This window comes from Heliangelus exortis, chromosome 1, assembly GCF_036169615.1.
Source record: "Heliangelus exortis chromosome 1, bHelExo1.hap1, whole genome shotgun sequence".
Taxonomy (NCBI): Eukaryota; Metazoa; Chordata; class Aves; order Apodiformes; family Trochilidae; genus Heliangelus; species Heliangelus exortis.
The window spans coordinates 145430639-145454794 of NC_092422.1; the positions used below are offsets into that span (position 1 = coordinate 145430639).

At 52.7% G+C, this 24156-nt stretch overlaps 2 protein-coding genes across 9 annotated transcripts; both read right to left on the reverse strand.

The window, feature by feature from the left end:
• Positions 1–1460: 1460 nt before the first annotated feature.
• Positions 1461–11206, reverse strand: SLC16A8 (solute carrier family 16 member 8). 4 transcript variants are annotated; one of them, XM_071730666.1, is made up of 6 exons: positions 10364–11206; positions 9083–9144; positions 6517–6753; positions 5870–6013; positions 4470–5333; positions 1461–2257 (listed from the first exon to the last, which is right to left on the reverse strand). In XM_071730666.1, the coding sequence occupies exons 3-6, from the start codon at positions 6743–6745 to the stop codon at positions 1866–1868; spliced, it is 1629 nt and encodes a 542-aa protein (XP_071586767.1). In that variant the 5' UTR covers positions 6746–6753; positions 9083–9144; positions 10364–11206; the 3' UTR covers positions 1461–1865. The 4 variants fall into 4 exon arrangements, with proteins under 4 accessions (XP_071586767.1, XP_071586760.1, XP_071586775.1 ...); XM_071730659.1 differs by lacking the exon at positions 9083–9144; XM_071730674.1 differs by lacking the exons at positions 9083–9144; positions 10364–11206 and adding an exon at positions 9652–10324.
• Positions 11207–11398: 192 nt separating this feature from the next.
• On the reverse strand, positions 11399–23879 carry BAIAP2L2 (BAR/IMD domain containing adaptor protein 2 like 2). 5 transcript variants are annotated; one of them, XM_071730706.1, is made up of 14 exons: positions 23634–23879; positions 22583–22658; positions 22197–22283; positions 21042–21127; positions 20379–20450; positions 19647–19763; positions 19095–19241; positions 18477–18629; positions 18115–18256; positions 17119–17344; positions 16113–16184; positions 15611–15791; positions 13726–13766; positions 11399–12911 (listed from the first exon to the last, which is right to left on the reverse strand). In XM_071730706.1, the coding sequence occupies exons 1-14, from the start codon at positions 23670–23672 to the stop codon at positions 12836–12838; spliced, it is 1515 nt and encodes a 504-aa protein (XP_071586807.1). In that variant the 5' UTR covers positions 23673–23879; the 3' UTR covers positions 11399–12835. The 5 variants fall into 5 exon arrangements, with proteins under 5 accessions (XP_071586807.1, XP_071586826.1, XP_071586820.1 ...); XM_071730725.1 differs by having other exon boundaries at positions 18115–18253; positions 21042–21103; positions 23634–23878; XM_071730719.1 differs by having other exon boundaries at positions 21042–21103; positions 23634–23878.
• Positions 23880–24156: the final 277 nt, after the last annotated feature.

Here is a 24156-nt window from a genome sequence, read left to right on the forward strand (position 1 = left end):
TGAACTTTTTCTTGCAAGGGGTATTGTTGAATAAGGAAAACCTGGCCTGCTTTGGGGTTGCTAGGGAAAGAGCTGCACAGCACATTGGTCAAGCAGAGCAAAACCAGTGATCATATACTGTGAGGAGAACAAGCTTGCAGAGCAGAGAATGAATGCCTACAGGGCTCTATCAACCTTGCTGCTGACTCCCAGTCATCCCAGGGGTTTGCATCTAGGGTTTGTCATGGTCTTAGTCTGATTTTGGATGTTTCTAAGTCTGTTTGAACAGGAAAAAGCCCAGTGTCACTGCTGTGACTATTTGATAATCAGAGCTAACAGTGGTGGTGGGACACGGCAGAGCCCCATAGGCTTTACCTTCTCCCCTCCAATTTCCAGTTCTTATGTCTCTTCTGCCACTCTTCAGCAGCTTTATTTTGCTCATCATTTTCTGCTCTTTCCTGGGAAGCATCTAGCATGAAACCCTCTCCTTCATGTCCTCACCCTGCCTCTCACTGGGTTTAAGTGGCTTTATGGGTCCTACAGGCTTTGTCCATTACCCATTAATTTATAGTCAGTCTGGTCTGGAGTGAAACACCTCTTTTGATGGTCCCATGAGCTGCCTTCCCTGATAGCCCTCTACTTAGTTTTTGATCCCTGGCTATAGTCACAGGTTCCCCCAGGGCCTCTAAGGTGAAGCGGTTCAGGAAACCGGAAGAAAGGGCTTTGCCCAGAGGTGTTTATAAAAGATCCAGTCCTAAAGCAGATTAGGAGTGGTTTAAGCATGCCAGGGAAGGTTGTCCTCTCTCAATCTAGAAATCCACCACTGCAGTGGGGGTGAGGGGGGTCATGGCTGTCTTACCACGTGCTCCAACATCCAGGGGCTGCAGCTTGTCCTTCTGCCTTACCTTTGATTCCTTTATGTAAGGGGTTTTTCTCTGTTTAAAAGGAAAACACACACATACCCAGGGCCATTCCTGCTGAGTGGATAAATGCTTGGAACATGGTTATTTACCTTCCCTGAAACCACCACCCCCATAGGGGCCAAGTTGTTCCCCTCACACATCAGCAGGACTCAGTTCAGCCTCGATAAAGCTGACTTGCTGCTATTCCTGTCTATGAGGCTTCGTGTCGTGGCTGCTTGCCTAATGGCATTAGACTTTCTTAGATGTCTTCTTGTACCTCAGCAGCAGCCTCTAAACCCAGCACTCCCCTACTTGGAAAAGCAGCATCATGTGTCACTGCCCATAAAAGATCCTCTAGATGGAGGTGGTAGGAGCCAGTGTCCCACCCATTTGGCAGTGCCCAAGGGAGACCCTGCAGGGAACACAGTGTCTGCCCCATGCTGGCTGCAGCTGTAGGTGGCCCAGATGACAGCTATGACTTAACACCACCTCCTAATCCTACTGCCAGCTAGCCTGGCACTATCCCCACCCTGGAAGTGGGGCAGAGGAAACACTGACACCGGACCAAAGCGTACCAGATCTGATTACAAAGAGTCTCTAATTGTGTTCTGTTTTGTGAGAATGCAGAAGGAAAAGGAGAGTCCTTGGCAGCCTCTTCAGAAGACTTTCTTCAGGGCTGGTTTGGAAGTGAGGAAAGAAAATTTTTTTTTCTGTTTTTTTTTTTTTTCTTTTTTTCTTTTTTTGTTGTTTGAGCTGCAGTGAGCCTGTGTTGTACCAGCATGGGTGCAGGATGCAAACAGACATATCACCAGGGAGGTATGTGGACATATGTACATAAGGACCAGCTATTCTTATACCTCTCCCTCTTACTTCTTACATCTGCTTTTGTCTCAACTTTCTCCACCCCATGTCCCACCTACCCTCCCACGCTTGAGGTGCGTGCGAACAAGGCCAGTTTTATACATCCCCATTCCTCTGCCCTGGCTAAAAACTGTCCCTCTCCACCTTCTGGTCAGCATTGCAGCCATCTCGTGCCAACACCTCCCCATCTCCCTCAGGACACCCTCCTCCCTCCCCACTCTGCTCCTCTGCCACATGGTTGGCCTCCTCGTTGGCTGCCACCACAGCGCTGTCGGTGTTGTGGCCCAGCTGGTGGTTGTTGCTGCTGTGCTCGTCAGCTTCCTGCACATCGGACTCTGCTTCTTCCGTGTCGCTCCCACCACCTGCAGAGGGGTTCTTCTCTGGGGGAGGATCCTTCTTCCCACGGTTCAGGCAGCAGTAGGTGGCCATGGCCAGGAAGAGAGCGGAGAGCGCAACCTCCGAGCCCGCCAGGTAGAAGATCACCTCATAGTTCTTGAGAGCATCGACCAAGCGGCCTGATGGTTGGACAAAGAAATGAAACAGTTCAGCTCCAGCCTACACAGCCCTGCATGGACATCACAGCACCTGCATTTGACTGAGGACCCCTTTTTCAAGGGAAGAGCAAGACCCCTGAATATCTTAAAAGGCATCCTGGGCAAGATCCGCACTGTTCCACCAGGGAAAGTCCTTCAAGAGCTCAAGTGTTGGTGTTTTTGCTTGTTTGGCCAAGGTTAAGTAATTGTGAGAGGTGACAAAAGCCTCTGAGGACTTGGCTTGTCCAGTCTCAGGAAATAAACAAAATTTGGGAAAGCTTTGCTATTTCTTCAGCTACCATGTCAGGAAATCATTCAGAGGGGGAGAAGAAACATCACTTTGGCAGAGAAATCCCTTTGGCTGGCCCACACATGATGATTTCTCTACCTAAGAGATGATCTCAATGCATCTTCTGAATGCACCAGGGCTGGCAATGGAGAGAGGATTCCCAGTCCTCAGTGCTGGGAACATAACTCATGGTGGCACCCACAGAGGTAGGATGGTCCTGTGGTGACCCAGAGGCTTCATCTCAGTCTTGTGTGCTCCTGACTGTGCGTATGACCCCCACTCCCAGCTGTGCTGTGGTGAGTGGCCTGAAACCAGCCCCAGGACAGGCTGAGGTGCCTCCAGGAGGAGGTCACGGGAGGCACGTGTCAAATTCCTCGCCGGGTGAATGTTCCCCTGTTCACCCAAGCCGGATGGCGAGCGAGGAGCCTGTGGGTGCACGTGCGCGTGTGTGCGTGCAGCTTACCCTGTGACAAACACCCACAGCCCCACGGAGAGGGAAGCAGCTCAGGAGGATTACACCAAACAAAGCCACTTTGTTCAGCCCCATTCTTCCAGCCAAGCGCTGCTCCCTCGACACCGAGCTGTGGGGTTTGCCAGCAGGCTCAAGCTTCACCCCCCAACACCACTTTTTGGTGACCCCGCACTTCCTGCGACCTGTTGTGCATGTGCATGGTACCAAGGCACAGCTGGACTGGGGCAGGGGGGCTGTTAAATCCCCCTCACCCACTATGGTCTCTCTGCAGCTGCCTCTGAGACACATATTTCATGACCCTCCCTGGCCTGGGACTGCTGACTGCCCCACAGGTTGTAAGATGGGAAGTGAATTGTTGTGAGTATCAAGAGGATCTTCTGGCCAACCAGTTTTTACCAGAGAGCTGGGTGGAGTTGCTGAGGGTGGGTTTCACTCAGAGATTGGGGTGGATGCTGAGGAAAAGCTCATTCTACGGAGGACTTCATTGCTGGGCTTTAGTTCATGTGTTGCAGCTAAAGGAAGGGAGTGCAGGAAGAGATGGAGTGGTTCCTGCCTAGGGGTTTGGCTGTGCTCTGTCTCTGACCCTTCGCCACATGTGAAGGAAACTGCACTTCATTTGGAAATGATCCTTTGGCATGATTTGGCTTTCTCAGACCTGATCAGACAGAACCCTAAGGAACCCACACCAGCCTCTTTGGTGAAGGGTCTTTCTGCATTCAGCAACCTATTTATGGGCTCTGTGTGGGACATGAACCTTACCATGGCCTATGGCCTAAGGTGGACTGGTTAAAAAGTTGTCAGTGTCTTAAGTCTCCCTAACAAAGTATCATCAAATGCCTCAGGTGGCTCTACAAACAGTTTTGAATTGATTGACACCAAAAAACCCCATGCTTTGGGGTTGTTATCAGCACAAACTGAGATCATTATTCACAGCAGCAATGAAAAGACTGTGGACACCAAGGACAACCTGAAAGATCCTTCTCTTGTCCTACAGAAGACTCTTGATGGTTTGCCTGTAGCATGTGCCTGACCCTACCCATATTATGATTTTATGCAACATTCACAGTGAAGGCAGAGATCTGGACCCCAGCATGAAAGAGTGGGAAGTGCCACTGGTCAGGACAGAGGGACACTGGAAGTTGTGCCACTCTGGATAGTCCTATATGCTTGCCATAGCTTGGGTTCTCTGAGCAAAGCAGAGAGAGAAATGTCCCTTGCTATCTTCTACCCCTGCTCAGATTCAGTGCTGTGGTGCACAGCGGGAGACTGGAAGCTCTCATTTCAGATCTCAGGTACAAGTGGAAATTTGGTGTTGAGAAACAGGGTCTTCCTTCAATGGAAGGGCCATGCCCAATACTTACAATACCATACTTGCAATACCATGGAAAGGCAGACAGAAGGACCACCTGTGTTTCTTACAGCAAGACACCTACCTGCAGAGGGTGGACCGATGAGCACAGCAAAAGCCTCAATAAGCAGGACAAGCCCGATGGCACTGGAAAACTTCTGGGAGCCAACAATGGCCATGAGCACCTCGAACTGCAGCGCCCCTACCATGCCATAGGAGATGCCAAAAAAGACACAGAAGATGACCAGCCCCGTGTAGTTGCTCGCCCTGGCACTGCAGATGTCTGTCAAACCATTGAAGAGCATGGCGAAGCTGAAGAGGTAGGACACGTGAGGACGGACCCACTTCAACCCTGCCACCATGCCACAGGCTGGGCGGGCAAAGATGTCTATGAAACCAATGATGGAGAGCAGGAATGCAGCCTCTGTGTCTGGTACACCTGTGTCCTTGGCATAGTTAACCAGCAATATGGGGGGCACGAAGAGACCTAAGACCAGGATGAACTTTGAAATAGTATAAATGATAAACCCTCGGTTGGAAAAGATGCTAAAATCCAGCAGTTTCTTTCCTTTCTTGGGCTTCTTCTTGGCTTTCTTGGCTTTCTTGGTTCCATCAGCGGTGCTGATTCCCTCCTCTGACTTCCCTCCTATGGGCAGCATCTCCTTGGCTTCATATTTGTCCTGAGCCTTCTCCATCTTCCGCTTCATGCCCATATCCAGGGGTCTCATGACTGCCCCACAAGTGCAGCAGTTAAGCAGAAGGCCCCCCATGATAAGGAAACCTCCTCGCCAACCAAACTTCTCCATAAGCACTTGCCCCAGTGGAGAGAGGGCCGAGAGGAAGACAGGGCTCCCAGCAGCAGCCAGTCCATTGGCAAGAGGCCGACGCTTGTCAAAGTAGGTGCCCAGCATGATCAGAGAGGGCTGGAAGTTCAATGCCATACCCAGACCTACATGAGGGTGAGAGCCAGAAGGGAGACAAGGAGTGCAAGAACATGAGACACGGTTTTCAAGAAGCTGAAAACTCTCCTCAGTCTATCCTAGCCCTGAATTCCCTAGCCCTGAGGCCTCACAAGCCTCTGTTCCTTCATGTTGCTGGGTTGCTGTTCAGTTGTCCCCTGAGAAGATGGTCTAAAACAGCCTGTCTACCTGAACTGTCATTGAATTAGGTGACTGTGGCCACATTTAGACAGGACCTGCACCTTAAACAGGAACTTTGCCCACCTCCACTACCACTATATACTGATGTCACCCCAGCTGCCGTGAACACTGGGTATTACTTGTGTTTCTTCTGTCCCCTGCCTGTTCAGGCACAGCAGAGGCATTTCCCACAGGTGTAACATTCAGTACTAGATGCCTCCTGCCAGCAGGTGTGAATAGGTGAGAGGAGACCTGATGCTAGACCTGGCAATGCTAAGAGGAGATATAACATGGTCTTATCTCTTCCCCAGGTAAGTCAGTACCTCCCAGCTCTTGGGGCTCTCACCTGTCAGCACTCCAGCTGTCAGATAAAGCTCGATGATATTGGTGGTAAAAGATGCCAGGATCATCCCAGCAGAAGCTAGCAGCCCACCAATCAGCATCACAGGCCGGCAGCCAAACTGGTTCACCATGATGCTGCAGACTGGTCCTGGGAGGAAGCAGAAGAGACAGAGTAGGAGACCAGGAGGAGACAGGACAGCTAGGAAGGGGAAGCCTGCCCAAGCAGGGCACCCGGGGAGGATGAAACACTAAAGAAGGAGATCACCACTTGGCTGCTTAGGTACACAGCCCTTGGGTTTTCTCTACTGAGAGAGACCTCAATGTGGAGACCTTTGTTTTGCCCTGGCTTCAGCCCCCAGTTCCCAAGAAGGACCTTAATGTGATTGGGTCAGCACTTCAACAATGGAGCAAACCCCATGTTAATTGGCTGAGAAGCAGATGGGTTGACCTAAGGTCTTCTTGGGGCAGAAGAGTCAGGGACATGAAAGGCAGCACACTTCTAGAAGGGAAGTGGTAGGACAAGTGTATTCTGCTTGTGTGGCTCATGAGCAGGCCAGTGAGCGTGAGGAGAGCCCATGGGGACATGGTTTGGGCCCATAGCTTGGCAGGGAAGGCACAAGTTGGGGAGAAGGAAGTGTATCCAAGGATCACCTGTCCCATAGAGCATGGCCAGCATGATGGAAGAGATCCAGGCTGTGTCACTGTAGCCCACGTGGAAATCTTTCATGAGCTCCTTGAAGTAGACACTGACAGCTTTCGGGAAGGCATAGGAGAAGCCAGTGATCACAAAGCAGCCAAGGAGCACAATCCAGCCCCAGCCACCATCAGGGGGCTTCACAGGAGCTGGGAGCTGCCCTTCCTCTGGGTCAGCTCTCCCCATTGTCTAGCCTGTGAGGAGAAAGGGAGACCAGGAGGAGGTAGGGCAGAGAGAGGGAAATGGGAAGGGAAGGGAAAAGGGACAAGGGAGGAGGGAGAAGGGAGAAGGGAGAGAAGAGAAGAGAAGAGAAGAGAAGAGAAGAGAAGAGAAGAGAAGAGAAGAGAAGAGAAGAGAAGATGAGAACATATTTACTACAAGGTTTTTCTCCATATCCACCATCTCCAAACTCCAAGAACCTCACTGAGGAACCACATCATATCTCTGCACCTTAATCCTGCCAGGTAAGGTTGGGTTGCTTCAGGGGGGGAGGTCAAGCCACGGTGGGACAGAGGACCTAAGCTCAGGGCAGCTCAGAGATCCATAACCCCTGGTCAGATGCAGTCAGGCAAGGTCACAGCTCCTAGCTGACATTGGAGAGCTGCATCTGATGCAGTGGGGCATCAGGATCTGCAGCACACTACTTGCTTCATCTCCAGCCTTGCCTGCAGGCTGGTGTGGGGTGACAGCCAGCAACATGAATCCCTTGCATCTCCTGTGATCTTCCTTTGAGCCTCTCCCCTCCTGCCAGCAATGGGGCACAAAAGGTCCATTAACCCCACAGGGTTTTCCTCTGGGAGGCCTCTGTGCAGAGCTTTTCCTCCCTTCCCCACTGCAGGGGGTCAGGTTTGGGAAATGGGTGAAGGGGGAGAGGAGGGCAGCCCCGTGGTGGTGGCTATTTGCATGCCAGAGAGATTAGGGCTCTGTACCTACACAGAAGGACCGGAACAAAGCCTAAGGGGGGAGAAGGAGGGAATTAGAGGGGATAACTTGTGAGTCGCTTTCGGGGCTCTTAAGCTGCCCAGGAATTTTGCTCCAGTTGGCTGCTGTGGGCATGTTTTTCTCATTTTTCCCCTCGGCACCAAGTCTCTGCCATAACCCTTCCAGCACCACTGGCCTCATTTTTTTTTTTTTTTTTTTTTTTTTGTCACCCAGGCTTATTTTCACCCCTTGTATGCAAAAATGCCACTGGCTTTTGATTATAGATGCTCCTTAGGCAAGGCACAGTGCAAACACACAAACACATCAGGCAAGTGTTAAAAAGCTGATGGGCTTTCTCCATGCTTGAGCTGGGTTCTGGTGGGCCTGGGCCATTCTGCCAGCAGTACCTTACCACCATGGGTCCTCTCTCCTTCCAGCTCCCTTGACTGGAGGAAGACAAGGTGGCAGTAATGTCCACATCCCTTCACACTGATAATTGTAGGACATGCCAGCAGTCACATGCTGAATGGAAACTACCAAGGGGACAAGGACACTCCTATGGATGTTTCACACAGGGCTAGCACTTGGGAGCTTTAAATCCAGGTGCATTTCTCAAAGCAGCCCTTTTTCTTCTTGTCATCCAAGCAATGAGAATGACTCACCCTTATTCTCATAGTACTGCTGTTGCTCTGCAGCTTAAACAAGCACAAACCTTTTAGGCAAAAGCACAGATGGCATGAGCTGGGTTAGAGTCCAGGTAAAGGGTACCCTTGCTTGGCAAAAAGTGGTCCTACCCTGTGACACTCCTGAATCTTGCAGAGGAGAGTGACTGGTCTTCCTCAGGCTGCAGGAGGTTCAGCCAAGGCTGGCAACAGGGCTGGGAAGTGCTCTGAGAGGGGTCTGAAAGCGTAGCTTAGGGGGTGCTGGAGGAGGATCTTGCAAGAAAAGACAACCAGGTGATTCCTGAACCCTTCCACCAGGGACATGGCACCTGCAACCACAGTGCATCAATAGGAGGATGCACAAATTGGCCTTGGCCCTTTGGTTTTAGCCACGTGCCTGAGCCAAGGTTGATCTGTGGAGAGAAGGGTAGGATCAACCAGCCACAGCCCTCCCTCCTTTCCCTCTCTGGCTGACCCTTGCTCCTGAAAACCCTCAAGAGTTTGTTCTTGCCAGCACCCAGGTATCTGCCACCACCACAGGTCACTGCAGCAAAGATCCCCAAACTTTCAGGACCCCATCCTCCATGAAAAAAGGGAGCAGAATCTGGATCTGAGTGTGGTTTGGGCAGCTATTCTTGCATATGTCCATATCCTAACAATTGGTTCTTGGGCTGAACCATAGGGGCTGGCCCAGGTTACTCCAGTCTCTCCCCTCCAGCTCAAGTCTCAGGGGCTGTGGAAAGGGGTAGAGGCATGAACTGAGAATAGAGTGCTATAAAGACATTTTCAAGGCAAAGAATCATTGCAAGGAAGAAAAGATTCATTATACACTCTCCAGACACCTATATCTTCCCTCTCACACCCTTTCTGGTTTTATATAGATCACTGGCACCAGCACAGCCAAACAGAACAGGTTCACTCAGCTTCTGCCATTACCCACCTGCTGCTCCTCTCCCAGCTCCACCTGACTGATGAGCTAGGTACAGATGTACAAAATGTGACCTGCATCAAAGGCACAACAATTTCTTAATTGGTGCTGGTGTTTCACCGCTGCACCACCTGCTGCAAACAGCTACCTCAAATAAAAGCAACTGACTGCAAGCACACCCTAAGCCATTTTATCAAAGCCCTTCTCCCAGCCTCGCTCTTCTAGTTCTTATTTTGCACTGCAAAACAAATCAGTCAATCAAACCATCAAAATTAACCTTTTTTTTTTTTTCCCCTCCAACTTCCTGGCAAGAAAATATTTGTGGCATCTGTGCCATCTGTGACACGGTCTTCAGAGATTTCTGTAGCATCACGTATCAGTGATGAATCAACACAGCTGATTTGGAACAGCACATTAGGCAAATACCCATCAGTACCGCTGGGGTCTGGAGCTGGGTGGCTGCCTCTGCAGGAGCCACTTGCTCAGTGCTACAGAACTGTACAGCAAGGCATGAAGGAGTTATTACCTGCCTGCAGCTAGATGTTGCCTGAAAAAGATGAGGTGCCACCAGAGGAGCTCACCTGTGGAGATGCCTGCAAAGCCAAAATGCTGTAACACAGCTCTCATGGAGATTTATCCCAGCTCTGAGCCGGGCAGTTCAGAGCTGCCTTTCCCCTAACACCTCAGCGCATCCGCAGCTCTCGGCTGCACACAGCGGTCACATCGTGTACCCTGCAGCTGCCTCTCTGCACTCCACAGCTTGCTATTATTTTCTCCTAGGTTAAGGAGCTTTATTCACGGGTAAAAATACCACGTGTAAGTTCACATGTACCTAAAAGCTCATCAGCATGGGCACCTGCTCTTCCCCGTGTGTCAGGCACAGGTGGGACAGAGCCTACCTGTAGATGGGTGCCAGGAGAAGACTTGCACCAGCACCAGCAGCCACCAGCCCAGGCTGGGAGGGTGAGGGCCACAGCAGGTTCATCTGTGGCTGTCGGTTTCTAGGTACATGCAGAGCACAGAGCAGTCAGTGCTGGGTGATGCCCAGCAAAGCCCCCCTGTGCCAGGCAAGCTGCATCCAGGAGGCTCCACATGGATGAGAGGATGCTACTTTTTGCTTCCATGTACTACAGATGGGTCTGTTTATTAAATACAGGGGCTACAAATCATGCCACCAGCCTCCCCAGCCTACAGACAACACCCTAGGAAAGCATTTTTGGGGGAGTTAAACTAGCACAGGCCTGGGACAAGTTGTCCTGTGCCAGGATGTAAGCATCCCTCCATGCCACTGACCTGCACGATGAAGCGACGACCTCCCGAGCACTGGGATGTGCCTCTAAAGGCTGAGGAAACCTGTCCTCGGTGCTCCCTTCTCCCTCTGGCTGGCACAAAACAGCTCTGGACCAGGGTGCCTGGTTAGATGGTCCTGCTGGCACTTCTCTCCATGGTGGGCACGCTGTCAGCCAGACACAGGGAGATGCCTGCAGGAATCCAGCACCCTTCCAGCAGGTTCTTGTGACCCGCTCCTTCCTTTGGGGCAATTGTGTCCTCTGTAGAGAGCTAATCCTCCTCTCAGCCTGTTTTGCTCTGATGCTGCCCAGCAAAGCTGCCTGTGGCCGATCCGGGGGGACACCCCAAGCAGGGGACCCCTTTGCCTCCTGTGGGTGCAGGAAATGCCCCACGGCAGTCCCAGCCTGGATGTGGGTCAGCAGCCACTTATGGTTTGAGGTCGGCAGAGACAGGAGGGTGCTGAGCGGGCAGAAAGCACTTCTCCTCCACTTTTAAGAGGCTTTCCCAGCCAATGGGGAGGAGGTGGCTGCCTGCCTCGGCCAGAATCCCCTGGTAATCCTGCTGCCCAGGGGCTCCTTGCCTTGCTCCCAGCAGAGCAGGGTACTGGAGAGAAGATTCAGAGGGGCCAAGGCAGGAGGAAACAGGGGGGAGGTTGGGGTTCCTTGTGATGGAGACAACCAGGAAAGAGGGTGCCAGGGAGAAGGGCAGCGGGGAACGAAGGCACAGACCCATCCTTCAGTAAGGGGCAAAACAGGGGGAGGAGGCCACTTTTGAAGCCCTCCACTGCTTCCTCAGCCAGTAGCCAGAAGCACAGGGAAGTTCTGGCATGGTTCTGCCGGGCGCATGTTCTGCTTCTGCCTGTGCCCAGCGAAGAGCAAAGATGTGGTGGAGCTGCTGAAGGATCACTGCTGCCCATGGTTTGAGGGGTGGGATCCAGCCCACCCCTGGCAACCCCTCACCAAAACCAACCCCCTCAGCAGTGACAACCCAGGAGGGGCTCCGGTGATCAGCAAGGAGAGGCCACTCTTTGGCCATGTTTGTGGGAACCTGTTTTATTTCCAGGGAATGGGCAGGGATCACTCCAGGTGGGATTTTGGGGAAGAGGGAGAGAAAGACCCCTCAGGTTATAAACCCCTGAGGCCCCAAAGCCCCCACTGCTCTGCCCTCCTGGCGGTGGGGGCTTTGGGGGGGAGGGAAACCAGGGAGGGGCACCTGCGGGGGCTTTGCAGCACTCACAGCCAGGGTTTAATTTCTATTAATAAGGCTAATCGGCTAAAGCCCTGGCTGTTGATCATGCTCCCTCCCTTGCCACCTCCCCTTTGTCCCTGACAGTGGGGCCAGGCTGGTAGGGCACCCACAGGACCCCACAGATCCCTGCAGGAGCATTCCCCCACTCCCTGCCCCACACTGAGCTGCCCCTGGGGCATCCCTGGGGCTCACAGCCTGGGTGAGAAGATGGCCACCAGGCCTTGACCTCCTGGCAGCTTGGAAGTGAGGACTTGTTGCCCTCCAGTGACAGGACCAGGAGGTTGTGCAGCCCTTCTGGTACCCTCTGTGTCCACCCTGGCCCCCTGAGCTGGCGATTGCTGTAAGTCAGAGCCACAAGGCTGCAGCAGTCAACACCCCAACCACACACAGCCATCATGGCCCCATTGCTGGCTGGGACCCCATGTCCACACCCTTGCTACATCCTCTGACCCAGGCAATGTCACAGTCTCTGGGACAGCTACAGAAGTGCATTCTTCATTTTAATTAAAAAAAAAAGAAAAAATAAAAGAAAAAAAAATCAACCAAAAACCCCCCACAAATATTTTCTGCAGGGAGAACAGGCAAAGGCACACTGTCACCTGCCCCAGCCTTGTCCCAGGGCTGCCCAGCAAGGGAAGAGGCTGGGCCAGGGGCAAGAAGGGGCAGGTGCTGCTACAGACAGACACCGGTTGCCAAAGGGTCTGAGGGCAAGACAGCTGTGTGCTGCAGACCCCATCAGCTGGATTATGTCTTTAGATGCCTTCATGTGGCCTCCTCCCTTTGGAGTTCATTCTTGAGGTAGCAAAGGGACCGTTCGGCGAGTGTCCTTCTCTGCCCCCAGCAGGGATAGCAAAGCTTCACCTTCTTCATCCTGCTCGCACTGCCCCATGCTGCAGAGGATCCTACCCATCCATCCCTCCACTTCCCAGACCAGCAGCATCCCCTCTTGCCAGGCCACAGGCACCAGAAACACCAGACTTCTCCCTCTCAATCACAGTAACATCACACAGGGGGCAATCAGAAAAGAGAAGCAGGGATCTGCTGCTGGCTAAAGCGTGCCAGAGAGCAGGGTGAGATGGGTCCCCATGACCCAGAGGGAAGAAGGGAGGGGAAGAAGAGAAAGGTTACTGCATGAGTGATAGCACGAGGTTGCTGCCCAGCTGGGGGTCACAGCCCACCACTTGTATGCCTTCCCTGCTGGAATTCTTTGCTGTTCACAGCCCTGTTTCATCGGATGATGGGTGCCGAGCGGTCATTGGTGACTGTGGGACGCAGCTTGACTGTGGCAAAGGGGTTGGTACCTCTGGAAGGAGAACAGGCAAACATCAGGTAATCTGCAAAGACCAGGCAGGGGTCCTGCTGAACGGGCAAAGGCTATTTAGTCCTGCCAAACAGCCACCTCTGTGCCAAAGAGGAAAGTGTGGTAAAACTACATGTTTTCTCCCTCCTTAATATAGCCTACTGCAGGCTCCCACATTGTTGCCCTCGGGCTCTCCCTAGGGCTTCTTATTCTTCCCCTTCCATAGGATGAAGAAGGGACACCAGCATAAGGCTCTCCCTTGCAGTAGCACTCTACAGTTGTGGCCCCTGACCCTCTGAGCAAGGAGTCAGGGAGCAGAAAAAGGCCACAGCACCATGCCAGAAACATGGAGACACCAACCCAGCTGCGGGGAAGGAAAACCGGGATTTATGACAAGTCTCATCTCCACAGACCTGACTCATCAAAGCTAAAAGCCACGTCCCTCACACCTCAGCCCTTGGCAAGCAGGCAGAGCTGCACAAATCGTGTAGCTCCACACTCAGGCTGCGAGCTGCTATTGTGGCTCTTCCAAGACGGATTAGAAGGAGTGTGCAGGCTTGGCCATCTGCTCAGGGTGCTCAGCGGTCCTACCTCCTATTACCAGAGGTAGGAGAGAGCCTCCCCAGCCAGGCAGAATGGCTGAGTTCTGTGGGCCCTCCTGCTGTGCTGGGAGGTGGGTTGTGCACTGCTTTCCTCCAGACACTTCCCTTGTTCCTCTGACATTTGATAACCCAAAAGATTAAACAATACTAGTATTGTAATAATGCACCCCCCCCACTCCCAACGATTCTGGAGCACAGCTCCATGCCTCACTCACCGTGGGAAGAGTTCAGGGGGCTGGTCAAATCCTCCTGATTTCTGCAATGAAAAGAAAGCCAGAAATGAGCAATCTAGAGTGGGTATGGGAATGGTGAGACAAAAGTGAGGCAGGAAGCACCACACACATGGAGGAAGATTTCACAAGACACTTAAGTGGGTTGGGAGCCAAAGTTCTATTAACAGGGCATTCCAACTTTGCATAATCCCACAAATTCACCACTACAGATAACAACCTGATTTCTGTGGTGGGGGTTGTCCCTGTACCACAAGTTCCCTGTTCCCCTAGGACAGCTCCCTTTGTGTTGCAGAAGAAAGGAGATGCCTCAGATCCCCAAAGTGTCATGTCTGAAGAGCACAGCAAACAGTGATAGTCTGAGCTACAATTCACCCTGCCAGCACAGCCAGAGATGCCCCCCTCACCTTGCCCACACAACCTGGCAAAGAGTTTATCATCAATGCCCTCATATGCTTCCTGCACCCATGGGGAACCCAAGAGCTGCAGTGCTGCACCCTACCCTACTCCACTTAAATGTGGACCAATCTGATGAGGAAAGATGGACCTAGGCCCTCTGGCCTTTATTCTCAAACAGTAGAAAAGGAAAGATCAGTGAAAACTGGGCTGCTAAAATACATCAATTCCTGTAGCTGTGGCAGCCAAGTAAAACTGTGTGTTCCAGCTAGAAAGTCACACACCCATTTGCTGCTCGCTGAACTGAAGGATGTCTTGGGCAGGATTTTGGAGCAAGGCTGAGCTTCTAATTTTAGAGCTTTTATGAGCTTCTAATGAGTCTCAATTTCTCTGCCAGGGTACTCTAAATGTTCCATATGCTTCATACATGCTCAGTCCCAGGTCTATCCCTACACCTTATACCTGGGATGGATAGAAACATGTGATGCAGAGGAGAGGATAGGCTGCACAGCCTGTTCTCCCCTCGGCATTGTGCAGCCTGTGGCTCGTTGAAACCACAGAGCAGGACATGAAGTAATAAAAAAGTATTAAATGTTACATTTTCCAGTCCTTTTTGGCCATCTGTTTGCTTTCAACCTTGCACTGGCCTGGACACCAGCCACCAGAGATGAGGTTTCCCAGCCTCCTGTGAGCCTGAGCAAGTAAACACCTCACAGGTAGCACTGTCCTTTCCTTTCCCAGGTCCTCAACTTGAACTCTTCTCTACTGTAACTACTGTATTTGACTGCCCTCACCAGTCAATTTCCCACAGCTGGAAGCAGTGATAAGCAAGGCCATAAGGCATGGGTCGGACACAACTCATTCTAAGGCTCTCCAAAATGTCTGTGCTCTCAAGCCCTAGCTTTTCTCAAACCCCATCGTTGACTTTAACTTGAATTTAGAGGAGAAGCCCTATGAAACTGCTCTTCATTCTCTGAAGGGAGAAGGAGGATGGCATCTCTGTTAGCTGGTCACCCACTCCCAGCCCAGCCTGATCATTCCATGGTCCTACTATTAGCAGAAAGAGGTGCTGCCCTGGAGCCACCAGAAATCAGGCTGGGAGGTCATGGAGAAAAGGACTGAACTGAAGGGTCCCTGGTGAGCAAAAAGAGAAAGAAATGAGGAGGGCAGGGGCAGAAAATCAGTCCCCTGGAGAAGCAAAGCCAGGCACTGAGGATCTGCACACATAAGGCTGATGAGCAAGAGCCATCAGGACATTGCAAACAGAGCAGGTGAGAAAGGCCAGAGCTAGTCAGACCCCTTTAGCTCAGGAGAGATCACACTCCAACATCTGGAAGATGCTTTTCTCTCTCGACACACCACTGCAGAATAGGTGTGCTTTGGATGATGAAACTCAGATGTGACCAACTTAACACACACACACACACACACACACACACACACACACACCCCCAATTACTTCTCCTGTACTCACCTTGGAGACAGAACTGGATGGGATGGCCACCCCACTCTGGTGACTGCTGGGACCCACTGAGAGGGGAGGTGGGGTCGGCAAACTGGGCTGGGCACCTGGAGGCCAGTAATTGCCAGAGGAAGGAGTGCTGGGACGGTCCAGGATGTCATCCATACTGTGACTGCTTCGCAGTGGGAAGGATCTGAGCAAGAGGAGAAGGGAGTGGGGGGAGAGTCAAAGGGTAAGGAGTAGGTGGCCAGCACCTGTGGTGCTCCAACATATATCTATGGGATATCTCTAGAGAAAACACACATGGTTTGTACTGTCCCAGTCACAAGCAGCTTTCAGAAGATATTGCATGTGTTAGGAGAGCCATCTAGGGTAAGCCTGAGAGATCTCAGGGTACCTCAAGGCTCTTAGCTCCAGCATGGGAGCTCTGCAGCTCTGCACAGGGCACAACCTGGTGTTAGTTACCAACCAGGAGCCACTCCAGCTCCTGCCTGGCAAAATGCTCTCCTGTTACCTGGTGGCTGGCTCCTCCATCTCCCTTGCACCCTCCAGAGGCTTGACATAAGCTTCGGGGAACCAGCCACACCTAGAGCACAGGAATAGAGAAGAATGAGGTCCAGGAAACAGTAGTTTCAGGTTCTTCAGCTCCAGCTGCCCAGTTCTCCTGATCTATATCCATTACACACACCAACCAAGCTGCTGGTGCCCCTACCACATGTGGCAGGGTTCCTGCACAGCTTTCACTTCTTGGTGGGGCAGGGCTATTGTGAGACCGTGGCTGAGCTTGGAGCAGGACTCACTCACCACAGAGGCTGTGCAAAATTCTTGCTGTTGGAAGCAAAGCTGGTGGAACTCAGGAAGAGACAGTGACCAAGCATGGTCACTGAAGCAAGAAAACAAAGAAGCTGTAGAAATCCCATCTCAGGGCACCCCAGAAACAAAGCTCACACACACACACACACACAAAAAAAAATTATGAAATAAGGGCTCTGCTTTTTGCTCATCTCAGCAGAGATCTCAGTGCAGGGATGCCGTGTGGAACAGGGCAAGCTGTTCAGACAGGCAGCACCCCAGGAGTAATTCAGTAAGCACAGGGTGCAGCTGTTTCCATGCTCTGCCTGTGCCACAGGGTGCAGCAGCTGTTGTGGTGTGAGCTGAGAAATGCCAGGGCTCTCAGGTAACTCCAGCAGTTCATGGCCCTGAGCTGGGTTCCATGACAGGAGTCAGCCCATCGTGCATGCCAGGAGGGAGTCACTGTGACTCTTCTACCCCTGGAGTTTTCACAGGCAGCTCATCCACACCTCACCCTGCCCCACCGCATCTCCTCATCCTGGAGAGTCCCCTTTGCTAGGCACAGCCCATGACTCAGGACATGGTGATGTCCCACACAGATGGTGGGGGAGACACAGTGCCTCAGGCCACACCAGGAGGGAAGAGAGGAGACAATTCTGGGATAGAGCCTCCCAGCTCCTAGCCTGCATCAGCCTGCCAGGCTGATTTCCAACCACAAAGTCACTTACGTGGATGAGCCCTCCAGTTTTCCATAGAGCCACCCGTTCTGTGCGTCCGGCATCAGCACCGTGATGACATCCCCGGGGTCAAACTGAAGCAGGGTCCGGTTGGTGCCTGCCACATGGGGCACAATTGCCTGCACTCTGCCTGTGCTGTTCCTCCTCCTGCCTTCACTGCTGCTGCCAGCTTCACCCAAGGAACCCGAACGGGAGGTACGGCCAGTGGGGAGCAAACCTGCAAGGAGGCATCAGAAGGGTCTGGCTAGAGCCCAGCATCCTCCTGCAAGACCCATGCTGCTCCGAAGGGACCATTATTTCCCCAGGCAAGGAATTATCCTAGAGGAGCAGGTGGCCTTTGTCTGCAGGTGGAGAGCAGGGCATAACATGGGAAAGGCTCAAACATTCACCTCTTGGAGAAAAATCATCTCAAGCTGAAACCACTTGCTCTGCACTGTGTCCTCTTTGGACAGATGTCTGGGGCTCTTCCCAGCTCTGCTAGAGCAACTGAGAATCTGGGTCAATTTCCTCTCTCCTTGCCCTATTTTTAATTTTCATTTTTTATACTCTTTAAGCTGATATTTTTCATGAAAGAAAAGTGGGTGAGACATGAGGTAACTGGATAGATTTTGTCGGGCAGGGTAATATTTAATCTAGTAGCACAAGGGAAGGTGCATCACCAAATTGGGAACTCCAGTAAGCAACAGCCCTCACGGCTCAAGAAGCCTTGAAAATTAAACACCTGTGGGTTCCTTATCCTCACATGGACAGCCAGAAAACCTGGTCTTGTCCTGGGTGGACCCTGCTCTGAAAGTTGTGCTCATTCCCTGCCCATTCAGCCCTGCCCTCCCTGACTCCCATATGCACTGTCCTTTCACCATGCCTAGAAAGGTGTCTGAGGGCTGATGGCCCGGTAGAATGGGAGTCCCTCTCCAAATCCAGCCCTGTTCCCAGAGAAGCCCAAGCACTGTGTCTTCCCACAGCACTGATCCCAGACGTGGTTCATACTGGCTGACGGTGTCCTCCGCAGTGGCCGCCTGGGGGTCTCTGGTTGAGGAGACAGTGTCATTTCTGAAGGATCCGGAGAGAAGATGCTGGATCTACTCCCAGACATGGAAGTAGCAAAGTCCCCAAGGGGTCTCTGGGGCTGTTGGAAAGAGAGGAGGTTAAATCCACAGAGGCTGCACTGAGTGTGAGATGCTCTGAGAGAAACCCCATCCCTCTCAGAAAGCCAAACCCCACACATTGCCTCATTGCAGCCCATACACAAGCTTCTGGCCAGGAAAAGCTACAGAAGATGGACAAGGCTGCAAGGAGCAGCTGCAGCTGTGCCACCACCAAGGCACAGAGGTTGTCTGTGGGCTCCTCACCATCTCGAGGTGGGTGGGGGTGAGCCGGCCTGATGGGTACCCCTGGCTGTGGGAGGCAGCGAGAAGCCCCTGGGAGTGGCTGTTTGAGGGGTTTCGGCTGGCTTCCAGCTGCTCCTTCCACTGTGGTGCCTTGGTCTGGATCACACCCCGGGCCTGGGGAAAGAGAGAAGAGGGGCTGATGGATAGGGCAGAACAGCTACAGAGGGAGCTGAGGGCTGCCACATCCATTAGATTAGGAACCAGGGCCTCCCACCATGACCTGTGTGGGAATGGCTGAACAGAAACCTGCGGGAGTGAATTTCTAGGATGGCAGAGAACTCATTCTCCCAGTGACCCTGCCATAAACACCCACAATGCCCTTCCCTCTCCCATTGCTCACACACCCAGCTAATCCCACATCAGCAGCATCCTCACTCCAGGCCACGCTCTCCCAGCCTGATACACTCAGCCTGGATAACACAGCAAGAAATGACATAGAGTTTCCTGCCCTGTCCATGCACAGATGCTGCCTTCACCCGAGGGCTGGCTCAGCCTTGGCTCCCTCCTGCCTGCATGTTCCCCTTCCAGCCATGCAGCCTGCTCCCACAGCTCCTCTCCCCAGCACACCCAGGGCTGTACCCTGCTGTAAAACTGGAGGAGGGTGTTGTACAGCATCTGGTGCTTCTCAGCCAGGAAGCGGTAGCGGCGTTTCTCCTCCAGCTCAGCCTCCCTCTGGCTCTCAGAGACAAACGCCTGCATCTCCGAGCGCAGTCGCATCACGTTCTCCTGGGCCACAAGGGAAAGAGAGAGGAAGGGATAAGCAGAAAACCAGCAGGTTGGGCTCACACACAGCAGGGAAAGGGGTGATGCTTGTCACTGTGGCTACCAGCTTCCCAGCCCTCTCACGGTGCTGGGGCAGGAGAGAGGAGCTAAAGCAGCACGCCAGGGACCAAGTCCTTGCTCACTGAAGATGGATAAATGAGGAAAGGGCTTGGCAGGAGTGAGCATCACAGGTCAACAGCACCCTGTAGGAAAGGAGTTTCCTCCTTTCCAGATAAGCCTGCAGCCTTCTGAAGGCCTCCTGACTTTTAAGGAAGGACAAAGTCACCCAGAAATCAGTCCTGGCTCCAGAAAAACCACTCATGGGGTTGGGTTTTTTTGCCAATTCCCTTTCCTGCAATCAATGCTCACCTTCATTTCCCGGGCATTTTTATCACGGGCCCTCTCCATTCTCCACAGCTCTGCCATGCACTTATCCAGGTTGCTGGCTCTACGCTCGTACTGCATCTCATACTGCTTCTGGCTTTCCTGCCAGGGACAAAACAGGCCAGGTGAGGAACCAGAGAGCCAGCCACACTGTGATGCTGCAGAGGTCCTGCTGTGACGGGTGGCTGAGCATCTGAATCCTCCTGAAATCAGGCTTCACATGAACCTCTTACAAAAGGTCTTTCTTTACTTTTTTCTTAATTTTGAAGGGCCTGGGAGCTCTAATGAGCCTCAGGATCTCAGAAGCAAAAACTGGCTCCTAACTTCCCCAGCACTGGGAGCAAACCCCCAGACCTCTGTCACCCTCCATGACACTACCCACCAGCATGGCCACCCGGGACACAATGGCACAGGACCCACAATCATGCAAAGGTTGTGGCTCAGGGAAGCTGAGAACTCCATTTTTGGGATGCCAAGTCTTTCAGCACTATTGAAGCACTCAGCAAGTCCCACTACACAAATCCTGTCCTCTTTACCCCTCCATCATCAGCCAAACTAGGGGTGAAGGGCTGGTCCATTACGAAGGAGGAGGAAACACCCCTCCTAATTCCAGCTGAGGAAAGTCAAAGAAACACCTTAAGTGCTCAAACAAAATCCCTTATGTAAAGGGGAGAGAGAAATGAGGAAGGTTGAGGGAGAAAGGAGTTAATCACTCACACTGATGAACTGCACATCCATTTTGGTGTTCTTCTCCATGTGCTGTAGCAGGTCCACATGGAAGGTCTGAGCCTGGAAGAAGAAAAGGACCCATCACCCTCCTCCATTATCCATATGGGGTGAAGGGATGGCTCACAAAACCCACAGAGCTAGTGACTCCTTTGCCACCTGGACCCCAAACAGAAACCAGAAATGGGTACATTAGGGCTACCATGGAGCAGTCCTGCAGTCTGGGGTCAGCACTCAGCAGCCCTCTCCCAATAGTTTACCCCCAGGCTTTGGCATGGGCACAAGCAGCAGTGTTTGAAAGGGTTGGAATGCCCTTCACTCCTGTCCCACCACTGCCACCCAAGGAAAGAGAGGATGGAATCACCACATCTTCAAAGCTGAGCACTGGTGAGTTTAACGTGCACCTACATCACCGTGCTTGCAGAAAGGTGGTGACAGTCCACTAATTAGGGACACCAAACACTGAAAACCAGCCAGGCTCTGGTCACAGCAGCTCTGTAACATGCCTCTGTCACATACAGCCAAGGCAGCAGGGAGACAGGCACCTGCCAGCAGGCATGTCAAAGGCAGGAGACAATACACAAAAATGCCACCATGCTGTGAAGGAAGTCCCCTTTTTCCCCACCTACATCAGCCCCCAGAAAAAACACTCACCACAACTTCCAAATCAGAGCTCAGAAGTCTTTGTGTGTCAGACATCTGCATCAGAATTTCACCTTTAGGGAAAGAGACAGGAGAAGCTGGGAAAATCGCACGGCCACTTCCTTGTGCACTCAAGGAGGCAGACCAGAAGGGTGTGGGTCAGGCTGATGATATTATGGGTATGAAAGTCCAACAGATATCAGCACACTGCTCTTTTCATCCTGAAAGAGGCAAGTGGCCTTCCTCCCCAGGGCTCAGCTCCACCACCACTTCCCAAGCACTGCCAGTGTGGGGTTGTTGCAGCCCTTGAACCTGCCAGACCAGCATCTGCTACACCCATCTGCCACGGGTGCCCTCAGCTCTTCCAGGGGCTCGAGGTGCTGGGCTTCTGCTCTGCCATGGCTTCCAGGAGCCCCATTCCCACACTTAATGTCACCCAAGGTACAGTGCATGGCTCCAGATGTCCTACAGGAAGGCAGATCCAGCAGCCACTGTGGATGCTGCGTGTGGTCGTGCTTCACCAGTGTTGGTGTTACGAAACTGGGAAGGGAGGAGACTGATGACAGGGAGCAGAGGAGTGAGCTGCATGGTGAAGGAGATGGTAGGGACCCTGCTGAAGGGGTACATCTGCTGGAAGTGTTTTCAGTAAAAATGTTCACTATCAGAGCAGTTCCCTGAACATGTTTTCAGCAGCTGTCATTTGTGCTGCTGGGTGTAAGCCCCTTGGCTCTGAGCTGCTGTTTCAGCTGGCTGCAGGCTCAGGAGGACAACACCCTAACAGCTCTTGTCAGCCCATGCTCTCCAACTTTTCCCTCCCACCCCCAAGGAGGAGCAAAATGTCTCCTCCGAGAGGAAAATTCCAACTCTCAGAGCAGAATGCCTCAGCAAGGACTGGTTTCCATTGGTGGACATCCATCCCAGGAGCTGGGCTCAGTCATTGATCTCAGAGAGACACAGAGGAGAGTGCTGGGACCTTGTGGAATATTCAAGGATACACAATAAATTTGACTCTCACTGCCTGCATAGGGCCTGGTGCTGTCAGACACCATTCAGAGGAGCTGTCTTCCTTCCCCCAGTATCTGAAAAGGTACCAGCTAAGGGGAAAGGCCCAAGAAGTGTTACTGTGGCTCATCACAAGACAGAGGATGGTGAGTAGAAGAGCCTTACCCAGCACGTGTGAGGTGGAGCTCTGCAGTGCTTGCTCCCCAATCTTCTCAATTGCCTTAAAATACAACTCAGCTGCTTTGGATAATGCTGTGAGGAGGGGAGAGGAGAGGGGAGGTGAGGATCTGACCTGCCTTCCAACCCTCACCAGGCCCAGCAAGCAGCACACAGGACAGACACCCCCTGGTACCTTGCCTATAGGTTTCTCCCCATCTGTGCCTAATAATAGCAATAGGAACTGGAGGAGAAAAGTAAGAGCAGCCGAGGACATGCCACAGGAGGACCAGCAGCCTTGCATTGGCTGACAGCAGTGCCTCCTGACACAGTGAACACCCAGAATGGACACAGCAGCACAATTTGGAGCCTGGGCCGTGCAGGACCCAACTCACCATGGAAGGCACGCAGGTAGTTGTTCCCTAGGTATACCAGGTTCTCCAGTGCAGGGTTGAACTGCTCCAGGATACTCTATGGCCAGGCAGAAACACGTTAACTCCAGGCTTCCCCACACCCCGGAGATCTCAGCAGGTCAGTGCCCTCCCATTGCTGCTCAGCTGGGCACAGCAGGGACCCAGAGAGTTCCCTCAGCCATGATGCTGAATTGGCCATGGTGATGTGCAGCAGTGCACAAAATCAGCTCCCTGTAACAGAGGTAGCTGAGACCTCCAGCTGCCCTCATTCCTCTCCAGCCAGCTGGGAGAGAAGCACTGCCAGTGGGCAAGGTAGCACTCTGGAGAGCTAAGTGGTTGCCTGAAGATGGCTTTCCCCCAAGGCCCCACACCCACTGCAGACAGGGGACTAACTACAAGGGGATCTGAGCAGTCTTTTCATTCACACCTGTGCATGTTGAGATGAGGGCCGCCACTTATTATCCAGGCACAAACAAGACTTTTTCCTGGACAGGATTTGGTACAGCGCCAAAGTCAGCAGCTTGCTAAGAGAACGGATGGTCCACTTCAGCCCAACCTCTCTGCTCTCACCTCCTCCACTTATCAAAGGTCTTTATTGCTTACACCATAGCAGACCAAAGGCTGGAATAAGCAATTCACATTTCTTCCAGCTCTCACCAGCCCTGATGTGCATAGGGAAGCATTTTTGAGATCAGACTGCTCTTTCCAGCAAGGGGGAAAACAGTCGACTGAACTCCCCCCTTCCTACTGGCAACCAATGTGTGTCACCCTTCGTGCTCCACGTCCAAACCACCCTGCTTGCCCCATTCCTTCCTGGATCAGCCCTAAGACCCCCACCACCATCCCCTCCTGCAAGTCATCTACTCTCAAACACAGCCCAGAGCCCACAGGAGCTGCTGCAGCTCAGCCTGGCATGGATCCAGCTCTCAGCTGTCCCCGCTTCGGGGGAGCTTTTGGCAGAAAACAGCTCTTCTCCTCCCACCTGCACATCTCCCCTGGGCAGACAGGTGCATCCTCTGGTGTCATCACTTACCTTATAGATGGAGATGGTGGATCTGTAGGACAAGTCCATCTCCAGAGCCTTTTCCCTCTCCCTCGGAGAAGCAAGGAACACAGGAGGGCACAAAGTTCTGTACTGGCCAGAGCAACTCTGCTCCTGCACAGCCGGTGGGATGGAAAGTGCCTGTCACTGGCAAGCTAGGACAGCAGGAAGACACAGCCGTGGTACAAAAGGAGCGGAGCACTGCTGGAGTTTAATAATTCACCAGCCAGGAGACTGGAACTTGATCCCTGGAAGTAACCGGACTCTGGGGAGAGAGGAATCCTGTGACAGCCAGCAAGGGCATGTGACTGCCTCCTTGCATTATTGATGGCCAGCTCGGTGCCCAGCTCTCCCTGCCCTGACACCTGCAGAGCCAGCCACCTGCCAGAGCAACCACCTCATGCCTGGCTGCCACCATCACTGCCACCGCTCAGAGGTGGCTCACCGGGCCTCGCTGTGCTCATGGAGAATCTCCAAGCCCCTCCATTCGTCCCACAGCAAATATGGGGGAAGC